This window comes from Stegostoma tigrinum, chromosome 18 (assembly GCF_030684315.1).
Source record: "Stegostoma tigrinum isolate sSteTig4 chromosome 18, sSteTig4.hap1, whole genome shotgun sequence".
In the NCBI taxonomy this organism is placed as follows: Eukaryota; Metazoa; Chordata; class Chondrichthyes; order Orectolobiformes; family Stegostomatidae; genus Stegostoma; species Stegostoma tigrinum.
The window spans coordinates 37,156,331-37,180,663 of record NC_081371.1 but is presented as its reverse complement, the minus strand read 5'-3'; the positions used below and the strand labels follow the sequence as shown (position 1 = coordinate 37,180,663).

Below are 24,333 nucleotides of genomic sequence, written 5' to 3'. Positions count from 1 at the left end.
AGAAATTTTCTTGGCCTGCTGTGTTCATCCAGCTCTACACCTGGTTGTCTCAGATTCTCCAGCATCAGCAGTTCCTACTATCTCTGCAACAACTCATGTCAGATGAGTTTGAAAGGTGCCATGCTGAAATGGAGTGGATGGAAGATGGGTTGAAGCTGAAAATATCTATGAAGGAGGCTGAAGCTCTTCTGGTATCATTGAAGGCTCAGCATTGATGGAGGAAATCAAATCTTCAGGCCCATGAGACCCTTGAAAGACTAGACACTATCTCAGCTTGCTTGTTTCTGTTTAACTTAAAAGTCATACCAGAGACCATTTCCAGTGATTTCTTGAGAAAATTATTACAAAGGAAAGCATTACTCCTGATGCTCAAAACAGTAGAGGTTTGGTCCTGGACTAAAGCAGAGTGTGAACTGTGTGGGTTCTTTAATCTATCTAATTACTATGGGAGCATTGTGCATGGCTATGCATCATTGGCTACCTGACTCCATTGATTCACTGAAGAAATGGAAGAATGAAGGAGTGGTTGAGAAAGAATATGTAAGGTGAAGTTCTTTTGAAGTATCTTAGCACATTGAACCCCAGCATGTGAATACTCCTTTTGCAAAACCAAGCTGAAGCTTGTCTCATCACCTGTCCTTGCTTACCCAGATTTCGAATTTCCTTTCATACTAGAAACTCATACTGGTTTCATTGGCTTAGGAGTAGGGCTATTACAGGCTTAAGAGCAGAAAAGTGTGGTTATCACTTATGCCACTCAAAGTCTCGAGCCAAATGAACATTATCGAAAATTATGCCAGTATGCAACTCCAGCTGTCAAATTTGAGATGGACTATTTCCCAGGAGTTCAGAGGCATTCTAATCTGTGCAGAGTTTGAAGTTTTTACAGACAGCAACCCACTTACCCATTTTCAAATGTCTACCATGCTTGGAGCAACAGAGACCCAATGGCCTGCTGAACTCATTCAGTTTTGATTCCAGATCCAGTGCGGGTCAAGGAAAAGCAATGCAAATACCAACATCCTTAGTCAGTGAATTGACCACAGGACAGAATTCACCAGTGCCCAGCAGGAAGGATGAAGTGGCTGATACAACGTCCATGCCTCAAATCAAAGACAGCATTCTGACCTCAATTCCCTCAGACATTCAAATTAAGATTCAGTGGAGTGTCACCAATGAATTTGAGATGAGATTCATACCATATCTAGACAGGTAGAGTCAGGTGCTATCTATATTGAAAAGAAATCTCAGACAACTTTAGTTGATTGTATTGGCCATCAACTGACTGCATCATTAGTGAAAGGCCAAATATTCACCAATCCAATGCCAGCCGATGAGGGAATCCAAACCAGCATGGAAACTGTTGAGGTGTCAGTAGAGGATCAGGGAGTCCTCTGTTGGCTGGTTCATGACAAGGAGAGATGGTTGAAGTAACGCACAGTGATCAGTTTGTTGTGAAGGGTTCCATCCAGTGTGGTGGGGCTACTTCTGCCCTGGAAACTGGCACAGGGATGACTACATATCTGTAATATTTAACTTTATGTGCTTTTGAGTAAATACTGGTTCTGGTTTCTTCTTTCAAATGTTGATTGTCTGCAGTTTAACACTCCCTAAATCTCTCCATGTTTCTCTTTTTCCCTCTTTAAGACATTCCTAAAATCTACTATCTAACCAGGCTTCTGTTCTAAGGGTTCTTGTGATGCAGTGGTAATGTCCCTACTTCTGAGCCAGAGGCTTGGGGTCAAGTTCCATCTAGAGTTGTACTGCATGGAAACAGACCCTTCAGTCCAACCAGTCCATGCCAAACATAATTCCAAACTAAACTAGTCCTTTCTGCCTGCTCCAGGCCCATATCCCTCCAAACCTTTCCTATTCATGTACTTATCCAAATGTCTTTTAAATATTGTAATTGTACCCACATCCTCCTGTTGCAGAGGTGTGTAATAATACCTAAAAATTTATTTGATGCTCTTGTGAAATAGCTTAGGGTATTTTACTATGTTAAAGCTAGATATAAATCAAAGTCACATTCCAAAGTAAACCTTGGATGTTAATTTCTCCTACTCATTGCCCATTCTAATATATTTACTTAATTTTTCATAGTTTGTCATCAGCTCACCTTGTCTGTCTGTACAAGCTGTAATCTATGATCCTTTGGTCTTTCCCATAATATCTAGTTTCTCTGTCTTTTCCACTTGCAACACATTTTTAAAAAATTTTCTAGAATTAGATTCCTTGCCTGTTGTCTTTTCATCAATTGCTAGTCCATATTGTATGGGCTGTGATTCTGCATTGGGATCTTTTCGTTTTATTATAAACTACGTTCCTAAAAAGGTTGCAGTCTGATGTGTCCAGTACCGGAAGATGACTTCAAAATTCATGAGTTCAAATCATACCATAGAAAGTTAAGAAATTCAGTTCAATAAATTGTCATGAGTAGAATGAACACAAAGACTACTTGATTATTGTAAAACTAAGCTGGTTCATTAACATCCTTCAGTGAAGGCAAGGGAATCTGGTCAACATGGGTCTCTGATCTTACGGTGCACAGCTGACTCTTAATACTCTCAATATAACTAGGAATGGAAAACATGTACTGTCTGACCAATGTAGAAAAGTGTTCCTAAATTATTTCCTATATTGTTCTAGTTGACTGCACTTCAAAAAGGGCTTAATCGGCTGTGAAGCACTTAGAGATGTCCAGTGGTCATAAAAGTTGCTATTTAAATGTAAATCTTTTATTCTTTTCATCGTGTGCTCCAGAGGAAGTGAGAAACAAGATGATTGAAGGTTTGTTTAAATAAATGGGTTTTCTACTGGTTTTCTTAAAGGATTAAATAAAAAGTAGAACATGACTTAAAGAATGGGTTTCAGAGAATAGGATTGAGACATCTGAAGGCTCCTGCACGAATGCTGAAATAGAGGGAGGGAGAACAGAATGCCAAAATTTGAGGATTGGAGGACACTGGCAAATTTGAAAGGTTGCAGAGGTTAAGGTGTGGTGAGGTCACTGAGAGACTTAGAGTTGTGTACCAGACTTCAAATTTGGGAATAGGGGACCAGTGTACTTCATTGAAGTCATTCAATGCCTGAGCTGAGCTACATGTGGCACTGTTTGTGGCAGATTTTAGAAATTAAAACAAATAAATCTAATCTTGACAATTGTTCATAAAATGATGGAAGGAGTCATCAGTGCCATCAGACAACATCTACTAACAACATGATTGCAGATGCTCAATTTGGGTTTTCACAGAGCCGCTGAAGTCTGGACCTTCTGCTCTGTTGCATTGTTCTTTATCTATCTGCCTTTCCCTCCTTTTGGTGTGAGCAGGTGGTCTCCAAAGCTCAATGTCCAGGCAACCATTGTGATGTCAGTGAAGCTCAGGCCTTAAACTGAACCAAAGTTTGCTGAAGGAAAAAATGACTTCCCTAAGCTAACAATGTCTGAGAACAGTACAGTTGGATGTGAGTTTGCTCGCTGAGCTGGAAGGTTAGTTTTCAGATGTTTCGTCACCATTCTAGGTAACATCGTCAGTGAGCCTCCGAAGAAGCTTCGTCGGAGGCTCACTGATGATGTTACCTAGAATGGTGACGAAACGTCTGAAAACTAACCTTCCAGCTCAGCGAGCAAACTCACGTCCAGAACCTCAACCTGAGCTACAAATCTTCTCAAAACTCGCTAGTACAGTTGGACTTTAAGAAGAATGTGAATGCACTAGGAAGAGTGCGGAAGAGCTTTGGAAGGACAGCTCCTGGAATGAGAAGGTTCAGTTATGAAGACAGACTGCTTTTTTTGGAAAAGACAATGCTCTGAGGAGATTTGAAAGAAGCTTTAAAAGTCATGAGAAGTCTGGACAAAGTAGACATGAAGAAACTATGCCTGCTCATACAAGGATCAAGAACAAGATAGCATGTATTTAAAGTATTTGCAAAAGTAGTAAAAGCCTCGTGGGAGAAAAATACTTTTTCACATTCTTGAGTAGTTGAGATCTGGAAGGCACTGCTTGGAAATGTGGTGGGGGACAGATTCAACTGAAACATTCAAGTGGGCATGAGGTAGTTATTTGAGTAGAAACAATGCACAGGGTTAAAGGGAAAAGTGGGTCAGTAGCATTTAGTCATAATGCTCATTCAGAGAGCTGGTGCAGTCGTGATGGGACAAATATCCTTTTCCTTGCACTGGAACAATTCTGTGATTTTGAGTACCTTTGCGACATGGACTGCAGCAGTACAAGGTAGTGACTGACCAGCATCTTGTTAAGGGTAGTTAGGGGTGGGCAATAAATGTTACCTTTGCCAGCAATGCTTATATCCTATGAATGAATAAATTAAAAGCGAAATTTGCAGATGACACTAAACTTGGAAAATCAACAGTCAATGAAAAAGATAATAATAGATTTCAGGAGAACACAAACTGGCAAAATGGGCAAATACGAGCTAGGAGAATTGTATCACAAAGGGGGGGTGAAGAAGATAAGTTGAGTACAACCAATTGGGTCAAATTGCACCACACAACCAGCCCAGCTCTTCCCCTCCACCCACTGCATCCCAAAACCAGTCCAGCCTATCTCTGCCTCCCTAACCTGTTCTTCCTCTCACCCATCCCTTCCTCCCACCCCAAGCCGCACCTCCATCTCCTACCTACTAACCTCATCCTTGACCTGTCCGTCTTCCCTGGACTGACCTATCCTCTCCCTACCTCCCCACCTATACTCTCCTCTCCACCTATCTTCTTTTCTCTCCATCTTCGGTCCGCCTCCCCCTCTCTCCCTATTTATTCCAGAACCCTCACCCCATCCCCCTCTCTGATGAAGGGTCTAGGCCCGAAACGTCAGCTTTTGTGCTCCTGGGATGCTGCTGGGCCTGTGTTCATCCAGCCTCACATTTTATTATCTTGGATTCTCCAGCATCTGCAGTTCCCATTATCACTGGGTCAAATTACCTTCAGTTCTACTGAACCAGTCTGTAATATTCTATCTAATGCTGTTAGACTCACTTTTTGTTTGTTGCTATGCTCATAGGCTAATTTCATTGTTTCCAACTAACAGCTGAATTTTAAAACACAAATGAATTTAATTGTCATCACTGTTCTGTGAATTGTTCTAAAATCTAAGAATTTTCATTTCTACGAACAGTCAAAAGGAAAATAGGTAGATTGAGCTTCAGCCTAATTTGCTCTCTGATCTTGTGTGCATCAATGTGGCACTACAGCCTCTCCTCAATGTATGCCAACAAAGGAATTTCTTGTGATCCCAGGAGAAAGACCAAAATCTTACGTTCCCTAGGATTGATAAGTCTGTGCAGAATGTTTTGGCTACCACTTTCCATTAGCCATTCAGGGGTGATATCAATAAACACTTCTTCGTAGAAAAGGTAGTGGAAATCTGGAACTCTTCCTCAAAAAGCTGTTGAGGTTGTGTCATTTGAACATTTGAAATTGAGAAAAACAGATCTTTATTGGGTTAGACCACTAAAGATTTGGTAATAGAGCAAGTAAATAGAGTTTAAACACAGATCGTTCATGATGAAATTTTCATCCTATTTTCCTTTATCATGGACTAGATCAGTTGCTCCTGTCTATCATTGGTGTATGAGAGGGAGGGTAAGAAAATCAGCCCTTGGAGTTATTCCTAATCAAAATCTGAGTTTCTATGCCAGGTAAGAGATCAAATTAATTGATCTTTGATAGGAAACAGTTATTACCTGTATTTTGATAAACATAAACATAAAAGGTATTTACATTTTTTCACAGCTGAAAGAGAGCAACTGTCAAAGATATACAACCCAGCCAGAAGCACCAACTGTTTGTGCAAATCTTCTACAAGGTCACAACTTGTTGCTGCAAGGTAGTGGAGTTCTGTCACCAGTGCTGGCAGGCTATAACTTCAACCTCTCCTCAACAATGATTGATACCAAGAAGCCACTGCGTGGGCCAAACCTCATCCCAAGCTCTGCCGAACCTCTGGTTTGGCTTCAATGGATTAATCAAACCCCAGATTTCCTTTCCAAACAATTGCAGGATCAAAGGATTGAGTAGTCTTGCAGAACTCAGCAGTTACACTGCATAACTGCCAAACTCCAGTTCCCCTTACCAGGTTCTGCCAATCTCAAGAGAACTCATTAGTGCTACTAAAGTCAGGGCCAATATCTAGTACTACCAAATGTCAGCATTGGTACCACTAGCATCAAAGTACAAGATTGACCCCACACACGAGCTAATCTACTTTATCTAATGCTAATAAATGCATTATTCGTTTTTTCTGGTCCATGATGCAAACTCATATTTTAAAATGTAATGGGTTTACAATTAAATGGACAAATATAGAAATAATCCCAGAATATCACAATAAAGATAGAAGCTGAAATTTTCAGTCATAGTAACGGGTGACATTCATATTATACTATAAATGACATAAATACTCCAATTAGTATGGAACAACATATTCTTTAATTAATCTGTGGGCAATGACAGAGAGATATACTTGTTTATTCAACATGTAACAAGTTATTTTTACAGTTACGTAAAAAGATCCATGATAAAATCCACAAAGTGATTATAACTGGCTTTTAAAAACAAATTATATTCTTTAGTCCAATTTTCCAAATGTAATGATGTTCACTGTATGCCTGTATCACAAAACATTTACCTTCCATCGTACCAGGTGCTTAAGCACTGTCAACTTTCATAGAAAACATTATAAATGCATATAAAAATTATTAAAAGTAGATATACAAAATATCAAAACTTTGTAAACATAAAACATCTCTGTGTGTAAAAAATAATAAGACATTGAGAATGCAGGTTTTTATCCTAAACTACTTTTGCAAGCAAAAAAAAAGGCAATATAAATACAGGAAATGTGAGGTATATATAATTTGATATCTTCAGCGATATCTAGGGAATGTGGTTCCAAGTGAACAATACATATAAAAATAAAACTTATTCAGAAATACTGTCATATAACTGATTTCACAATAATAGTGCAGAAAGTGAATGAATATTGCACCAAAAGGATTAACTGGCTTACTTAAGGACTTCAAGTCTCTTGTGTAGCTTAATCCTCTGTAAAATACTTTGTTTCAGTTACAGCTGCTTATGCAATTCATCTGGCCAGACAATAAGTTACATCAATTTTCAGGCTTTCCATCTGCCATTCGAAACCTCAAATTTGCAGGGGCACATATTGATTTCATAAAGGTTTAAAACGTGTCACATGTCTTTGATGGTAACATTCGTAGCCAATAAGAGAGAAATGAATACATGCCGTGTGGTATTTTGCACTGATCTCCAGGGAAACAGCAAATCTTAAAACTGTCCATTTTTTATAGCTGAGGGGTCATAATATTCAATCTGTTCACACAGACTCTGCTGAGAAAAATTTCTGAATAAGCCTGGTTTATTGGACCAGTGACATGATAGTGTGATTTTAAAACAGGTAAAATGTCCTGTACCACTGACTGTTTGCTACGACTTGAAGTGCCTTTTCCCCCAAAGGAGTAGGTTGTGTGTCTTATTTTTCTGTGAATTGTTGTTTGGGAAAATTCAAACTTATCTACCTAAAAAGAAAGAAAAAAATACTAATTTATATCTTTAAAAGAGCATTTGTTTTTGACAAGTTTAGATTCAATATTTCAAGTCCAAACAGTGCAGTTTTTATTTTGAATCAACCAAATCTGGAACATATTATCCTGACACCAATAAGCCTCCTACTTGGATTTAAAATATCTAATCAGATAGTTAGGTTTTTTTTAAACTTTCAACTGTTGCACTATACCTCTTGTAATAAGACTGTCATTTCCCCTTTGTTCGTTTCTTCATTGAAGCTGAAGCATTAAAATCTATTTGTAACCTTGCTATTTCGGCAATATCTCCTTTGAGGTTATATTGTTTGTCCCTTTGTGGATATCTTTAATTCTTAACTCTCATTTTGATTATTTTATTATCTTAAAATTTTTTAAAAATTATTTTCGTATCATGTATACTTTTTGCCTAACTACTTATCCTTTGGCCTTTTTCCAAAGTTTTTTTATATTCCCTTTTGTCACCTCTTAATTGCCATGACAAAACAGTCATAGAACATAGAACACAGAACATAGAACAGTACAGCACAGAACAGGCCCTTCAGCCCACAATGTTGTGCCGACCATTGATCCTCATGGATGCACCCTCAAATTTCTGTGACCATATGCATGTCCAGCAGTCTCTTAAATGACCCCAATGACCTTGCTTCCACAACTGCTGCTGGCAACGCATTCCATGCTCTCACAACTCTCTGCGTAAAGAACCTGCCTCTGACATCCCCTCTATACTTTCCACCAACCAGCTTAAAACTATGACCCCTCGTGCTAGCCATTTCTGCCCTGGGAAATAGTCTCTGGCTATCGACTCTATCTATGCCTCTCATTATCTTGTATACCTCAATTAGGTCCCCTCTCCTCCTCCTTTTCTCCAATGAAAAGAGACCGAGCTCAGTCAACCTCTCTTCATAAGATAAGCCCTCCAGTCCAGGCAGCATCCTGGTAAACCTCCTCTGAACCCTCTCCAAAGCATCCACATCTTTCCTATAATAGGGCGCCCAGAACTGGACGCAGTATTCCAAGTGCGGTCTAACCAAAGTTTTATAGAGCTGCAACAAGATCTCACGACTCTTAAACTCAATCCCCCTGTTAATGAAAGCCAAAACACCATATGCTTTCTTAACAACCCTGTCCACTTGGGTGGCCATTTTAAGGGATCTATGTATCTGCACACCAAGATCCCTCTGTTCCTCCACGCTGCCAAGAATCCTATCCTTAATCCTGTACTCAGCTTTCAAATTCGACCTTCCAAAATGCATCACCTCGCATTTATCCAGGTTGAACTCCATCTGCCACCTCTCAGCCCATCTCTGCATCCTGTCAATGTCCCGCTGCAGCCTACAACAGCCCTCTACACTGTCAACGACACCTCCGACCTTTGTGTCGTCTGCAAACTTGCTGACCCATCCTTCAATTCCCTCGTCCAAGTCATTAATAAAAATTACAAACAGTAGAGGCCCAAGGACAGAGCCCTGTGGAACCCCACTCACCACTGACTTCCAGGCAGAATATTTTCCTTCTACTACCACTCGCTGTCTTCTGTTGGCCAGCCAATTCTGTATCCAAGCAGCTAAGTTCCCCTGTATCCCATTCCTCCTGACCTTCTGAATGAGCCTTCCATGGGGAAGAAATGAAATTGAAATTTAAGAATGAAATTGTCCCCTGGCATCTTTACAGAGCCGCAGCTGTCAAATGTATAGCTCAGCAAAGAGGCCCAAATAAGACCATTATGATTTATGCACACATAAATAGACTGCCAATCTCTGCTATGCTGGCTGCTTCTCTTGATCTGATCATGCTGCTCTCCTCTCCTGTACTATCCTGGTGCTGAATCACATGTCCAAGAAAGAAGTCACCTTATGTCCAAAGTCAATTTGATGGAGGACTAGGAGATGGAAAAGGACCCTTCAAAAGATTTTGGGAAGTGGAAAGCATTATGGAAAACTGAAGTTCATGTGTTATGATTAAATAAATATGCAGGACCAGATTCTATGGAACCCTTTAATTACTAAGAGAGATTTAAACGCTAATCAGCCCATTAACTTGTCAATAAGTGCAAAAAAGGGGAAATAAATGAAACAAGCTGAAAATTACTGCCTGTAAATTAATATAAAGGTAAATGCACTTAAAATGTTAGTATAGTAGATTGATTTCAAGAAAGCCTCAGGGGAAACGTTACTTAAAAATGCAAGTTTAGTTACCTCATGAAAATGACATGCACACTTTCCCTGAAGAAATTCTTTATGGCGTCCCATAGTGATGCTAAATGTATCAATAACATCGTAACCGTAGTCTTTTGCTTGAGAAAGTATTTCTGTGTTTTCTTTCCACAAGTTTTGTACTTCATTCTGTAATAACAAAAATCACAGGAGATGTCTTGCATCTCTCACATACTAACAAATTGTAGTCTACTACATGACATGGAGGTTCAATCGGGGATTAGTCTAAACTTCTCTTTTATTGAACATTATTGATTCTTTCTCATATTTGTTCTTAGAATGTGGGTCACACTTGTATGGCTATTTTATGGTATCCCTGTTGTTGTCCTAATTTTCTGAAAGACAAGAGTCCTTGAAAGCATCTCAGTACAAACTACTGACTTACAGAATGTGATTCAAGACAACTGCAATTTTGAACCAGTGGTACAAATACATTGTAGGTCATGCAGATTTATAATTTGCTTTCCTGTAATGAAGTAAGTCATTTCTCTGACAAGATCAGTAAGTGAATGCATTTCTTAATTTGAGAAACATTTTCCAAACGTCCTTTCAAAGGAGAGCAATAGTACTGAACTCAAGCTGTATCATGAAACTCTAGAGTATAGTGATCTACATCATTTCTACCTACTACGTTGGGGAGTACCATGATGTTGCCAAGATAACAATTTGGGAACCAATTTATGGACATGAGAGATCTCCTCGAGAATTGGTCAGGATGTCCTCATAGAAGAGCATGGCACCCTTGTATTTATGAACGAGTGGCTGAATGACAAAGGTTTCCCATTGATTGGGCAAATCAGGGTGCAACATGCTGAGTAGTAGAATGCTTGAAATTAGTACTCCCAGTGCCAAGTGTGCATCAAGTGCTCTTTGAGCTTGTCTGGGTCTCATAAACTGTGGTCATCAATCAAAAGATATATAAAGCTCAATTTCATTTGTGTGTTAGCATGGAACAAAAAAGCAAAAGTTCTGTAGAAGGTTCAGCGGAACTTAAACGATAACTGTTTTCTCTCCACAGATATTGCCAGATCTGCTGAGTTTTTACACCAATTTCTGTTTTCGTTTCTGACTTTTAGCATCCGCAGTTTTTTTTTAAAGAAAGAGAGTTCCTCTTGGCTCCATGGCTGTAGCCTGCTGCCAGCCTATGCTTGCTGTCCCACTTTCTGTTCTTCCTTCTGCCCAGGACTTAACTGCAGGCCAATACCAAGTGTAAACCTAATTCTCCAGACCCTCAATTGTTGAACTGTATTAGAAAGCTGGGTTCATATTCCCAGCAACTTAGTGAGCCTTGAGTATATATCTTTGGGTGTGAGTTCTGAGTACACCACCCATTTACTTTTCTGTGCTCATATTTAAAAGAGTATATGTGCGCATATCAGATAATTGTGGAAAAGATTACGAGCCTGAATGTTATTGGAAATTCTGTTTGACCCATACAAGGGTAGCGTTATAGGAAGAGCAGTCAGGCACCAAAAGATTTTCTTTCTTCCATTAAAACTGGCCACAGGGATACCCCAAGAGTATTATATTTTCTTGCATGGAATTCAATAGAAATGACAACATGGAAACAGACTAGCCCTGCTATTTGACATCAATGATTATTTTCCAAAGAAGTTAGTTAACTTCTGTAAGTTGGTTAATTCGTGAAGACTGTGGAGATTTATGATATTAAAAGTAGTAGTACTTTAAATTTTGGCTCTTGTCCCGCAGTACAAGATACTTACATATCTTAATCATGTTATAGGCCTTAAGGTCAACCAAGCGTTTTGCTATATGAAAGGGCAATGCAGTTAATTAGACTTGAAATTCAATCCATTAGTGCTTCTGTTTACCACACCTGCTGCTATATCCCCATTGCAACCTTGAGACTTTCAAAGGTTTGAATCATAATGTCATTAAATATTTAATCTTCTGAAATGATACCTTAGGATTGATTCTGTCAACCTTAACCTTCATAGAAAGAGTATCAAGTAACTTATAAAATGTCCAGGTGGCATGCACAAAATATGCAGTACTTCAAATGTACAGACACATAGAAACTATACTTAAGGATTTCCTCAAAGTTGTCTCCACTTTCTTCTCTGTGGTGTTGTAATGCATTTGCTATCTTGAACTTAGGGAGATTTTGTACTGATTTTGGTTCAACTGTTTGGTATGAAGAATTGTAATTTTTAATATTTGACAATTTTAGTGAAAATCATAGTACAAAATTAAAAGTAAACATCATGTGCTTAAAAGACTACCCATCAATGTTTAGTAGTGTGATAAAATTGAAATAAAGGGCTAATACAGAAAGCCTCTACTTTTGCCTATGAATTTAATGAACTGGTGCAATAGTGGGGAGAAGTCATGTAGTGTTAATGTTATGGTTGGCAATCAGGAGAACCAAATTTATAAAGCCCTGGGATCATACTTCTGAATTTCATCATGGTGGAATTTAAGTCCAATTAATTAATAATTGATTTTTCTTTTATTAAAAGTTCTGTGGTTCATTGATGTCCTTTAACGAAGGAAATCTGCCATCCTTACCTGGTCTGGCTCAGATGTGACAGCGGTCTTTTAACAACCTTTGAAACAGCAAAGTAAGGCATTCAGTTGTATGAAATGGAAGAGTCTCCAGAACAACGTATACTACTGTGTTTTGACAGTGGGGTAGTGCACAAGATACTAAGACTCAGCAGACAGAGTGTGAATAAGTTTTGCCAAATGATGAACAAAGTAAATTTCTAAACAGTAAAGGAACCATAGGCTGCTGAAGAGAACTTGTTTTGAGTGGTGATGCAGAGTTTTAATTTTTTGTTGAACTTATTTGCAGTGTGAACTTTCTATGCTGTCTATGCTTGGAAGGGTCTTGCTAGGTGTCTTCCTTGATGTAGTATTGACGGATAATTATTCAGCCATTTAGTGACCTCCTGATAACACTACATCCCTACTTTAGGATGTGAGTAACCCTAATTAAACACATCATTGCCAGATATCCCACAGCCATTTGGTTCATTTCTCTCAGAAATGATTTGGGCTGTCATGTGCTGAGCTGTATAACACAGAAACTGTTTGATTTGCAGATCACTAATAGCTTCTCACATGCTAATGTTTGAGGGTGTCCTCTCATAAAATCACATTAATGAGCATGAATGAGCTCTAAATGACTGATTGTAAGTGAGTTGAATTTAACTGTGTTTGGGGTATGTACTCCAAAGCAACTATTAGCAGTAGTGAGACAATTTGTTAGAGATACTTACATCATACATACAATTTATGTATTTGAGGTTTCACTTGGAGATAGCCCTGGTGATATTGTATGTTTGCAATACAGATAATTGTTACCTGCACCATTGTTCCTAGAAGGTGACATTACAGATTGTCCCTGAGAGGAAATTTACGAGGATGTTACAAGGAAAGGATAATTTTAGATTGAATACACTGAAGTTGCTTTTGTTGTAATAGTTGAGGAGAGATTTAATTAATGTATATAAAACCATGCAGAGGTTAGAAGGTAGGAAGAGAGGCCAATCACTAGGATAATAAAATATAAAATAATTAAAAGAAGGATTAAATGGGAGTTATGGAGAATTATCTCACCGAGAAGGTGCTGGGGATCTGGAACTTGCAGCCTGAAAGGGTGGTAACAGGAAATTTAACACATCATATTTCATATTTCATCACATTTAAAGCATAAACAGACAAATATTTGAAATACCATATCATAGAAGACAAAGTGAGGGGAGAAAGTAAACTGTGAGGAAGATGCAAAGAGGCTGTAAAGTGAAATAGGTAGGCTAAGTCATTAGGTAAAGACAGATTTAAACTCAATCTACCACTCATGAGCATTTATAATGAGGCTTGGCTGTCAATTGATATATTTTGTCAATGATTATTTACACGAAGTAAAGAGATAACATGTGTTTGTAATTCCTGCTATTGATTCCTTAAATGGTCTGGTTGATTGACACTATTAAAGGATTTTAGTTAATTCAGTTTTTAAAGAAAGTTAAGGTGTTGATTTTTACACTTCTTCCAAACATGCCATTGTGCTTACAGGGTTCATTTGATCTGTACAGAGTGTATACTGGGTGAATGGACTTGGAAAGTGCTATGAGTTGATATTGAAAAAAATGACAGATTATGGTTTGTGGTGTTAAGTCAGTTCCAGCTGGACTAGTCAGAGGGTGTGCGGTGTCAGAGATCAGGGAAGATGCAATTGGGCACAGTGTCAGTGGTAAGCTGGAGGTTGGAGGGGGTCAGTTTAATTGTTAATGAAGAGTTCATTTCTGACACACTCAAGAGGCCATTGGATGATTAGTTAGGCAGAAATAGTGTGCAAGGGTGTTGGGAATAAAACAGGAGATTAGCTCTGGGTGATAATGCTTGTTTAAAGAGTCAGTGTAGAGCAGTGCCTCATTCAGTACTTTAACAATTCTGTGGTCCTGAATTACACTGGGTTTTTAACCCTCTAATCTTTCCTGGGTAACTATTAATCTTAAACAAGTCAGGATCCTTCAAATTTTCTGATTTTAATAGTATCAGAGGATTCTAGATGTGAGGGAATTGTCCACTGGGAAGTTCAACTTTGTAGGCATTCCCATTGACTTATCTATACCTTGGTTCCAAGGTGCAACCTCAATCTACTCTGCTCCAATGACTCTTTTGGCCATTGGAATATCAGGGCCATTATTTTTCAACAACTTTACCTTCCTTTTGTTTTGTTAGCATTTATATCCAGAAAGTTGGCCTGCAGGCTGATCCAAGTCTTTAGCAATGTTTTCTGTCCCTGGCAACTGGGAGGTTATCATCTAACCCAAATGAAAAATTGTCCAATTATCAAATTAATAACAAAGTAATATGAAAAATTACCAATACAATTTTACCACTTGCAATGACAGATTGAAAATAGCATGAAATTATAACAGAAATAATGGGAACTGCAGATGCTGGAGAATCCAAGATAACAAAGTGTGAAGCTGGATGAACACAGCAGGCCAAGCAGCATCTCAGGAGCACAAAAGCTTTTGTGCTCCTGAGATGCTGCTTGGCCTGCTGTGTTCATCCAGCTTCACACTTTGTTATCATGAAATTATAAAACCTAACGCTGAGGATTGCTTTAAGTCACAACACCACAATAAAGTTTGATCAGAAATGCCTTTAGCATTGCTTAAGTGCATTAACCTTCATGGATATCACATTTGTTATGGACATGTTTTTAGATGAAATGGACAAATGTACAAGTATCTTATATTTCTCAAAATAAGAAACAGCTGTGACTAACATGTTGAAGAACAAAAAAAAGTAAGATTCTACAGCTAATGTGACTTATTGTGGATGATAATTAAAAGGTGAAATCACCTTTGTCCCAGTAGCCAATAGGACTCTCTCATTAGAGAGAAGCAGCTGGTGGTAGTTTAATTTGAAGGTCATCATACTTCAGACTTGGGGAGAGGGTGAGAAAGAAAGTCTTTTAGTAACTTCAACTGGTGCAGGATTTGAACCCACTGTTGGTATCACTCTGCATCATAAGCCAGCTGTCCAGTCAACTGAACTAACAAATTCCCAATGAATGGGGTCTATTGACTACTACAAGTGTATTTTTTTGGTAAATTTCTCTTGTAATTGTTGAAAAATACTTTGCTACAGTGATATAAATATTCAACAGTTTTAACATTTTGATATTTGAAAATGATTTTGTTTTTGTCACTGTCTATTTTGTTTCATGTTCTTTGTTTGCCTTTGGACTCTTAGCTAAGACAAAGGATTAAGCAGGTACTTTGCTCCCAAGCTTTTGGTAGTGTTAATTTGAAGCATTATAGAGGAGCACAAAAACGTCAACGGTCAAGATAGGGGAGTTCAAAACTAGGAGCATATTTTTAAGGTGAGAGGAGAAAGATTTAGAAAGGACAGGAGGAGCAACTTTTTTTTATGCAGAGAATGATTAATGTATGGAATGAACTGCCAGAGGAAGAGGTGGATGCAGGCACAGTTACAACATTTAAAAGACATTTGGATAATTACATGAATAGAAAAGGTTGGGGGGGATGTGGGCCAAACACAGGTGGGACTAGTTTAATTTGGGAACATGGTCAGCATACTAGATGGACTGAAGGGTCTGTTTCCACTACTATATAACTCTGACTGTAAAGTAGCCTTAAATGACTGGTCTATTTGGAATCCCTCCACAGAGATACAGCTGCAATTGGGTACAGTAGATTCACAGATCTTTTACACTATTTGTCTGGGGGGTTTATAGGTCTGGGTCTTATGCAAATATTTGAATTCAGAACCTAAGTTCGCAATCCAATTCTGCTGAGTGACTGCTGACCTACTAATTTGAGCACAGAACTAAAAACATGGGATGGCATTATAGCTTTTTTTTGTAAGGTCAAGATCAAATTGGTTTAAGGGTTTTCTCATTCAAATCTCCAAGAGAAGGAAGAAAATGCAAGTAACTGAAACTGTTAATATACCATCTGAAACTCAGTGCAAATATTTCCATGGTTTGAGCATTAATTCTGCATAGCAATGTTTTACTAAATTTTTCTAAAGACCTGCAGACTGTTCTACAGCAATTACCAAGGAAAATAATTGTCACTATGCTGTCAGATTCCTAAAATTTGTGCCAGTAACTTCAAAGACAGAACCCTCTAATACATCATAGCATTCTCCATTTCCCCTCCTGCCCCCACCCCCACCCCCACCCCCACCCCCACCCCCACCCCCAGCACAGTTAGTTTTAGCAGCAAGCCTCTAAAGAAACAGAAAATTGGTTTGTGGAGGCATTTGGTATAAAAACTTAAGTCTTAAGAAGTGAAACAAAACACATCCAGTGTTGTTATTTTTAATGAAGCTGTTTGGGATACTTGGCTTTATTCTACGTTCATATACAATGATGTCTACATTTCAATCACTAGAGGTTTAGTGTGATGTGGAGATGTCACTATTGGACAAAGTCAAGAGTCACATGACACCAGGTTATAGTCCAACAGACTTATTTAAAATCACAAGGTTTCAGATTGCTGCTCTTTCGTCAGTGTGCTGAAGTAACTGTTTATATGTAAAATAACTTGAGTTCAAATGAGTTAAATCGAAACTAACTTTATATCTTACAGTCAGTTGACAAAATTTTTAGCAACCCAAAAAAGTGTTCTATCACTACTATTACATCAGACTATTGAGTTGGTCCACTTGAACATCAATTTGTAAAGAAATGTACTTTTAATTGTGAAGCAAATTAAATAACTGCTAACCTTTCTATCTTTGTAATATTAATTCCAATAAGTCAAAGTTTCAGAACTTTACAGTTTGCTAAGTTTTATCAGTAAAAAAAAATTGTAAGGGTGTGGGATTTTCCTTGCTTGGCTGTAGTGTAAACAATGACAAAACATTTGGGAAAATATGGAATGAAGAAAATAGAATTTTGACATCAAAGTGTTTTTTTGAGGTTTCCCCTCAAATCTTAGGTGGCAACTTCAGAATCTCATCGTTGAGTGATGACTACCTTATTATCCAGCATTTTAATAAACTTTTAAAAAGCCCCACTCACCTTATTTATGCATGACTTTCTAATTCTCTTCTCCTTGCCTGAGAGACAAGATGATGAAAATTGTCGGCATATGAGTCAGAGTGGGCACCTATAGCTCAACAGAATGCATACCCTGCCATCATCCAACTGTTTCTTCAGCAATGAATACAGTGTGGAGCTGGAGGAACACAGCAGGTCAGGCATCATCAGAGGAGCAAGAAAGTTGACGCTTTAGGCCTAGATCCTTCATGGGGAGACCCGAAGCATTGACTCTCCTGCTCCTCTAATGCTGCCTGACCTGCTGTGTTCCTTCAGCTCTACACTGTATTGACTCTGACACCCCCCCCCCCCAGCATCTGACGTTCTTGGTATCTCCATGTTTCTTTCCGAATATGTTCCTCCATGGACAGCATCTTCCTTGATTGTGCAGCATGCAAATTGGCATCATGCCTCCTCGTCAGTCCTTTAGCACTTTACTTAGGTGATCAGGGACACCTCGTACCTGCATTCTTCTGCCAGACCACTTTGTGCACAGGAAGCATCCTGCGGCTCTGAGCCTATTTTCTTAATGCTCACTCACTTTACACTTATGTGGATGTTGCCAGTCTCTGTATACGTCACATTGCTTTCTTAGTGCACGTTCACAGTGTTCAGCACTGACTTACAGGCTGCCAGCCTCTCTACTGCTTACATTTCTTTCTTCATACGTAGGGTCAACGTTGGTCAGTTACAGTCTGACCCTTCTCTGGCTTGCATTACTTTTTAGTGTGGAGGAAAAGACAGACACCTTGTCATGTTGGAGAACATTGAACAGTCACCAGCAGTGGTCATGTTACTGTTTGGCAAAATGTTACATCAATACCACACCTACAACCTGTGCCAGCAGTTACAAGGCAGCACACCGCATGTGAATGACAGAATTGTTACAGCACAAGTAAGGGCCATTCAGCTCATTATGCCTGCACCAGTACTCTTACCTCGTGCCAATCTCCTGCCCTTTCCCTATATCACTGCACACTTTTACTATCCAAATAATCATCCAATGCCCTCTTGAATGCCTCAACTGAATCTGCCTCCATGACCTAGTCCATACGCTAATGACTTGCTGTGTGAAAAAGATATTTCCTCACTTCAAAGTCAAAAAGTTTTACTCCACTACCAAAGACCTAAACAGAAAGTTACTATGGCAACTCTGCTTGCAGCTGCTGTGTCAGCCACTTTGTGTTGTAATTTGCAGTCGACTTTCCATCAAATGTGGACTTTGAGGCCCTTTTGGGGCATTTCAGGTCCAAGTTAGCTTGTTCTCCTGTGGCGGTCAGCTGATAACAAGATGGCCCTCCTCTCAACCCGCAGCTCCAAGTCCCTGTCCACGAAACAATGAGTGAACTTTGCTTTCGTCTGGGCCATAATTGTGAAGAGCCACAGGGTGAAGGCTTTTCTCTTTGGGAATGTCTGAAATAACGTACAATTGGTCTTTAAACATGGTGCCAGTAGTGTGAACATTGAAACACCCTGGCAGTGGTGAGACTGTCAATGCTCCAACTGCTTGCTTCCTAAGAATGACACTGGAGACCACGACTGTATACATAATAAAGTGAAGACCAGAGGATTATTGGGGAAAATTGCCAATGGTGGGTCAGGTGCTATGAATCTCCCTCAACAAAACACTAACTGAAAATGCAGATGTTCTGCACAAACTGATTCAGACCAATCTAGAAACTACAGCTGGCAAAAATAACAGATGAATTTTAAAATATTCACATGAAGTTCTTTAGTTCACTTTTAGTAAAAGTTCCAGTTCATCAAAATAAATTGGCATGCCATGAATGTCATCCTTTTTTGGATCTTAACTTCATTGTTAATACAATTCGCAACTTTTTTTAGACATTAAAAGCATCAATGGGCATGCAGAGAAAGCATTGATATACAGGATCAGCCGTGATCGTATTGAACGGCAGAGCAGGATTGAAAGGCTGCATCAACCATTACTGCTCCTAGTTTCTATGTTTCACTATCAGAAGAATTGCTTTGGCAAAGCTCCAATGCTGGTGTGCAACATAGAGTTCAAAGCTGTGTGGATAGAAGTTGCAAACAGATGGAGCCTTACAGCTCCAACAGAATTAAAAAAAGGGAAAAGTGTTTTGTTGTATTAAGAATGTCAGTATAATTAAACCCATATTTGACTTTGACTTTTACGTTTGCACCAATATTTGGAATCAAGGAATAGGCTTTCATGATATCTTTGAGACTTTGCTGACAATCTTGCAGGGACTGTAGGAAAACTTTTAGTGTGCACGTTTGATCTAATGATCAAAACCAAGCTTAAAGAGCAATAACGGATGCAAATTCTTTTCTTTTCTACATGTTCAATCTAGAGATGACATAAGGCACATTTTTTGCAGGGCCTATAAGTATGCTTAGTAAGATGCAAAAGTTGGCTATGTGGAGAACCAATACTGCCAGCAACAGTGATATGCTTGACTCATTACAATGTACACACACACGGAGGCATGTATACTGACTGTGGATTTAGCTATCTGTGGGTACCAATTTCTAACGGTTGGATGTTTTGTTTTTCATTGTTCTTGGTCATGATAAGTAGGTACACATGTGGAGGATTTCCCATTGGAAAACTGCCCAAATTTGAATAAATGACTCCAGGCTTTTTGGATCTGGGAACTGTGAAAGAAGAGTGTAGAGTTGTTCTGTCCCCACCCTGATAATTGGTTTCTTTAGTTGCTCACTTGACATGCTTAGTATCATAGAGCCATGCATTCATTACAGTGGCTTATATTGTTGTCTTGGAATGTCTTCCATACTTGAAAACCTGTTTCATATCTCGATGTTCTATTTCTGTAATGTTTTATCTGAATGAAGTAATAACAGCTGATATCAATCACAACCTGAGAACTTCACAGCAGTTTGCATCTTATTCTCCAGTTGAACTAGAAACCATCTCAATTGGAGGACAGTATGTTCAGGAGAAATCACTGAGCAGATAACCCATCACAAATGAATAGGAATGCATGGAGATGGCACAGTTTAATTAGACACAAAAGAAGGCTTTGAATGGAGCTAAAGAATGTCTGTCTGCCACTTTGAAGACAAATAATGGCCTTGATCAGGTGAGTCCAAGAGTCGCAGGGTCAAGGTAGACTGAGGCCTGGCTGGTTCTTCCCCAACACCCACTACGCTTGCTCTCACTTCAATGAGAGTTCCACTTAACATCCAGTCGCTGAGACCACCAACTAGTTCATTTTTAATGGTGAAACCAATCCCATGGAGGCGACTTTCTTCTTTGTTTTATTTTTCCACGAGATGGTAGGACTGCCACCATGTTCCTTGAACTGGCCGTCCCCTGAGCACTAGATCTCACTTAAGATAGTAATGTGTGGAAATGTCTGAGATCCTGGGTGTTGCAAACAGTACACAAGTTTTCTCTGTCGCTGAGGGATTGTCTGAGGATTCTGATGTCTGTATGTGAATTCCTTTAATATAGGGTAGACAAAGCACACCAGCTACTACCTGGCCTGGTGGAGTGAGGCCTTGATCCAATGGTAAAGATATCCAAAATGACTGGATATCAGAATTCACTGTGTGAGTCTCTAACATACAAATACACATACTCGTACTGACCTCAACATCTTTCTCAACCTGTACAGATGGTCATTTCCATCCCAGCTCGAAACAGGTCCACGTAGCATGGAGCAGCAAGAGCCACAGATGCATGTGGTATGTGTATATGCTTGTCCCATGTAATTAAAGTGCATTTATAATGGAGTTCTTCACATTTCTTTTACTGCTTCCCATTTTCCCAATGGAAGGAAAAGATAAGTGAAAACAAAACTTGCAATTTGAACAGAGAAGAGTCACTTGATCTCTACATGTTAGTGACATCAAGTGCCATGGGTATAGCACAGGAAAATGGTGCTGAGGAGATCAGTCATGATCTAGCTGAAAGGCAAAATGGACTTGATAGGTACAATGATGTCCCACTACTCTCATTCCCCAGGTTTCATCCAGGTCAAGGCAAGTTTAGCTTACTTCCGATTTTCCATCCTCATGGAACCATGCTATTCGCTAGACACCCTGCTGACATTTGTCATGCATAAGAAATCCATTAAAATTAGGAGGAAAGGCTGGGCTTGCCAAATTACTTTCCTCACCTGTCAGGGCAGACTCACCCAAAGCATAGGCGACACAATCCGATTTCACTACCTTTATAAATTGTAATCTGTCTGCATTAAACAGGCTGTTTGACACACAATACCTCCCTCTGTATTTACTTATTCAACCAAAAAGAACCTGTAAATATCTGTCTTTTAATGAGCCAGATGCATAATTGCAAGTAGTAGAACAATGCCACAGAAATGCCATTAATGTCTTTAAAACAAAGTAAAAGTATATTTTTTAAGTCACACAAATCCTGCGTTAATGGAAAATCTTGCAGAAAGAACTTTTAGCTTGCTAATAATAAGCTGGAAAATATAATTTTCTTTGTGACCTAAAGTAAATTACTTAATGACTAACACAAAGATGCCTTCTGTCACTGAAACCACTTAAAGCTACATATGTATAATCTATATAACAATGAAACAAAAATAGAATGACAGCTAAACTTAATAATTTACCATTGCATTTGATCAGCCAGTGTATCATATATTATGTTGTACTGCTTACTTATTGATAACTTAAAATGAATACTTTAAGGCAACTTAAATTGAAAATGATGGCTTTAATTTGTGAAGTGTGGAACATGGGACATCAGAGGTGACATTGAAAGCATCATTGCAATGCTATAGTAATCTACAGTAACAGATTTAGAAGCCTCTTTGTACTGTACAAACAAAACTCAGATGAACTACAGCTAAACTCCATCCTCTAAAACTGCTAATAGTTTTAGGCATCAGTCATTCGAAAAGTAAAACAAATGAACTCATCATCCTGTAATGTACAAACTTCGCGTTTTCAGTGTTGAGATCAAGTCTAAAGGAACAACAGACTTCCTTATGAGGTGGTATGCCATGCTCTCGTAATGTGGACATGTGATATAAACCCAAAATGGACACTTTCCATTGAAACAAATGGAGTTGAAAGGCCATGTGACATTTTCTTTTCTGCCAATACTCATGGAACTGCAAATCCCTGCAAGTCAGTCTTAAAATTTGGACAATGTTTGACAAAGTAATTGAATGCAACTAACCCTTTCTATGGCTCATGATTTCACTTCTCTGATTAATTAAAATAATGATCTCACATTACAATTTACAGTCTCTGATTCCAAAGCTAAAATCCAGGAAGTGGGTGTGAAAAGCTCTATTTTAGTATGATGGTATGTGAATAAATAATACTTGGACTCCATTTTTTGACAGTAGCCTAGCCATCAGAAACTGTTTGTGAGGATGATGGAAAGAGCTGCTCTGAAAGACAGTGGAATTGAGAGTTATGAAATCACCATAATTTAATTGAATGGTGGAACAGACTAATGGGCTGAATGGCCTACGTCTGCTCCTATGTTTTATGGACTGAAACTGATGAGGAAATTCAACTGGCATTTTTTTCAGAGCAGACAAGGGAGAAACACCAAATCAGTGAAGGAACAAGTTTGCCTAAATACCAATAAGCCGAGATTTTCCTTGATTTTGTGGACATATTTTGGGAGTTTTGGTAGTTAATCATAAGGACTATTTAACTGCAAGAACAAGGCAAACATAATGGTAGACTACAGTAAAGGTGAGGATGGTCAAGTTGGGCCAAAAAGTCTGCTTCCCTGCATGACCTGACACAGATTTTGCATTGCTGTGCAACAGTTGCCCGAAAGCATCAGTGGAATACGTATGGTTTGACTTAGCATTTTCAGTGTACGTTGAACTTGCTAATTTATTGTTTTATATTTTAGGGTCCTAGCAGTACTCATCTATCGTGTTAGGATTGTTCACTTAAATTGTCAACAGTGCAAGATGTATATTTTCTGCATGGTAAATGATCAACTCAAACATGTTACCCCCTGATTTCTATGTGCTTTATTAGGCACTGATAGGGGAGGTATTTTGACTGCTGGAATGCTTATTTTTGTCACAAGAGGTGGCATTGATACAAAAATATCACAAAAGAGTTGAGAGACCAAAAGTTAAGTCATGCCTTAAAGTTCTTCAGTTTTGTTATATTCTTGTGTATCTTTGATACAAGACAGGCTTTTCTTTATATGTTGTGCTTTGTACCTTAAAATTCATGCTCAGTTTGCTATTTTGAGAGGAATGTTATGAAGCAGAGCTTTAAAAGTTGGTTTGAATCTCTGTTACATGTTAAGAGGCTGTCAGAATTTCAAAGTCATGCAAATGCCATAGATATAAATGATTCTGAAGATCTCTGAATGTTTCATAATTTAGACCCAATGAAAACTATGCAAGGTTAAGATGACCTTCAGAGCAAATTAAATGACAAATTCAATCTATTCAGTGAGTGAACCTTTTGTTGATCCTATCATAACTGTACAGACTTCAAAATTTCTGCAACACAGTACATAGGCTAGTGAGGAATGACTTTTCAGAGCTGACTGCCTCCTTGTGTTAGATTCCATAAAGCAAACTAGTTTATCAAGGTATTCGGATAAAAACATCACTGTGTGGGAACAGACTCATTGGCATTCAATTTTACGAAGTTGAATCATGTCATAAAATGGGAACTCAATATTGGAATAATTTACCAGTAATCATTGGTGAGGTTGAATTTTGATAAAACCATTCGTTTACCATTTTTTGAAAAGAAAATCAAAAACATCTGTAATACTGAGAGATCTTCAATATTCATATTTAATTAAGGATACTGATATGCAATTTTCCATTCTTTGAACTTTGCACAGAAATATTTACTTAATTTATTCAAGATTGGCATGAATTAGCACCAGTTTGCTTACCAAAGACAAGGATCTGATTCCATCCACTGGCAGGTGAAATCCCATTCCTATAGATTTTACGATTACAAGAATATTTAACAACTTTTCTCTGCAAAATATAAATTACA

At 38.5% G+C, this 24,333-nt stretch overlaps 1 protein-coding gene across 3 annotated transcripts in view; it reads right to left on the bottom strand.

Moving 5' to 3' along the window:
- Window positions 1-6,462: 6,462 nt before the first annotated feature.
- The window catches only part of cped1 (cadherin-like and PC-esterase domain containing 1), a 229,699-nt gene continuing 211,828 nt past the window's right edge, over window positions 6,463-24,333 (bottom strand). Inside the window, exons 20-23 of one of the 3 annotated variants that reach the window (XM_048549256.2) lie at window positions 24,227-24,314; window positions 13,380-13,411; window positions 9,780-9,926; window positions 7,443-7,557 (exon numbers count right to left, since the gene is read on the bottom strand). In XM_048549256.2, coding sequence (XP_048405213.2) covers window positions 7,554-7,557; window positions 9,780-9,926; window positions 13,380-13,411; window positions 24,227-24,314 — 271 coding nt within the window. In that variant the 3' untranslated portion in view covers window positions 7,443-7,553. Of the gene's footprint in view, window positions 7,558-9,779; window positions 9,927-12,326; window positions 12,365-13,379; window positions 13,412-24,226; window positions 24,315-24,333 lie in introns of those variants that run through there. The other 2 variants (XM_048549259.2, XM_048549255.2) reach the window with 2 other exon arrangements.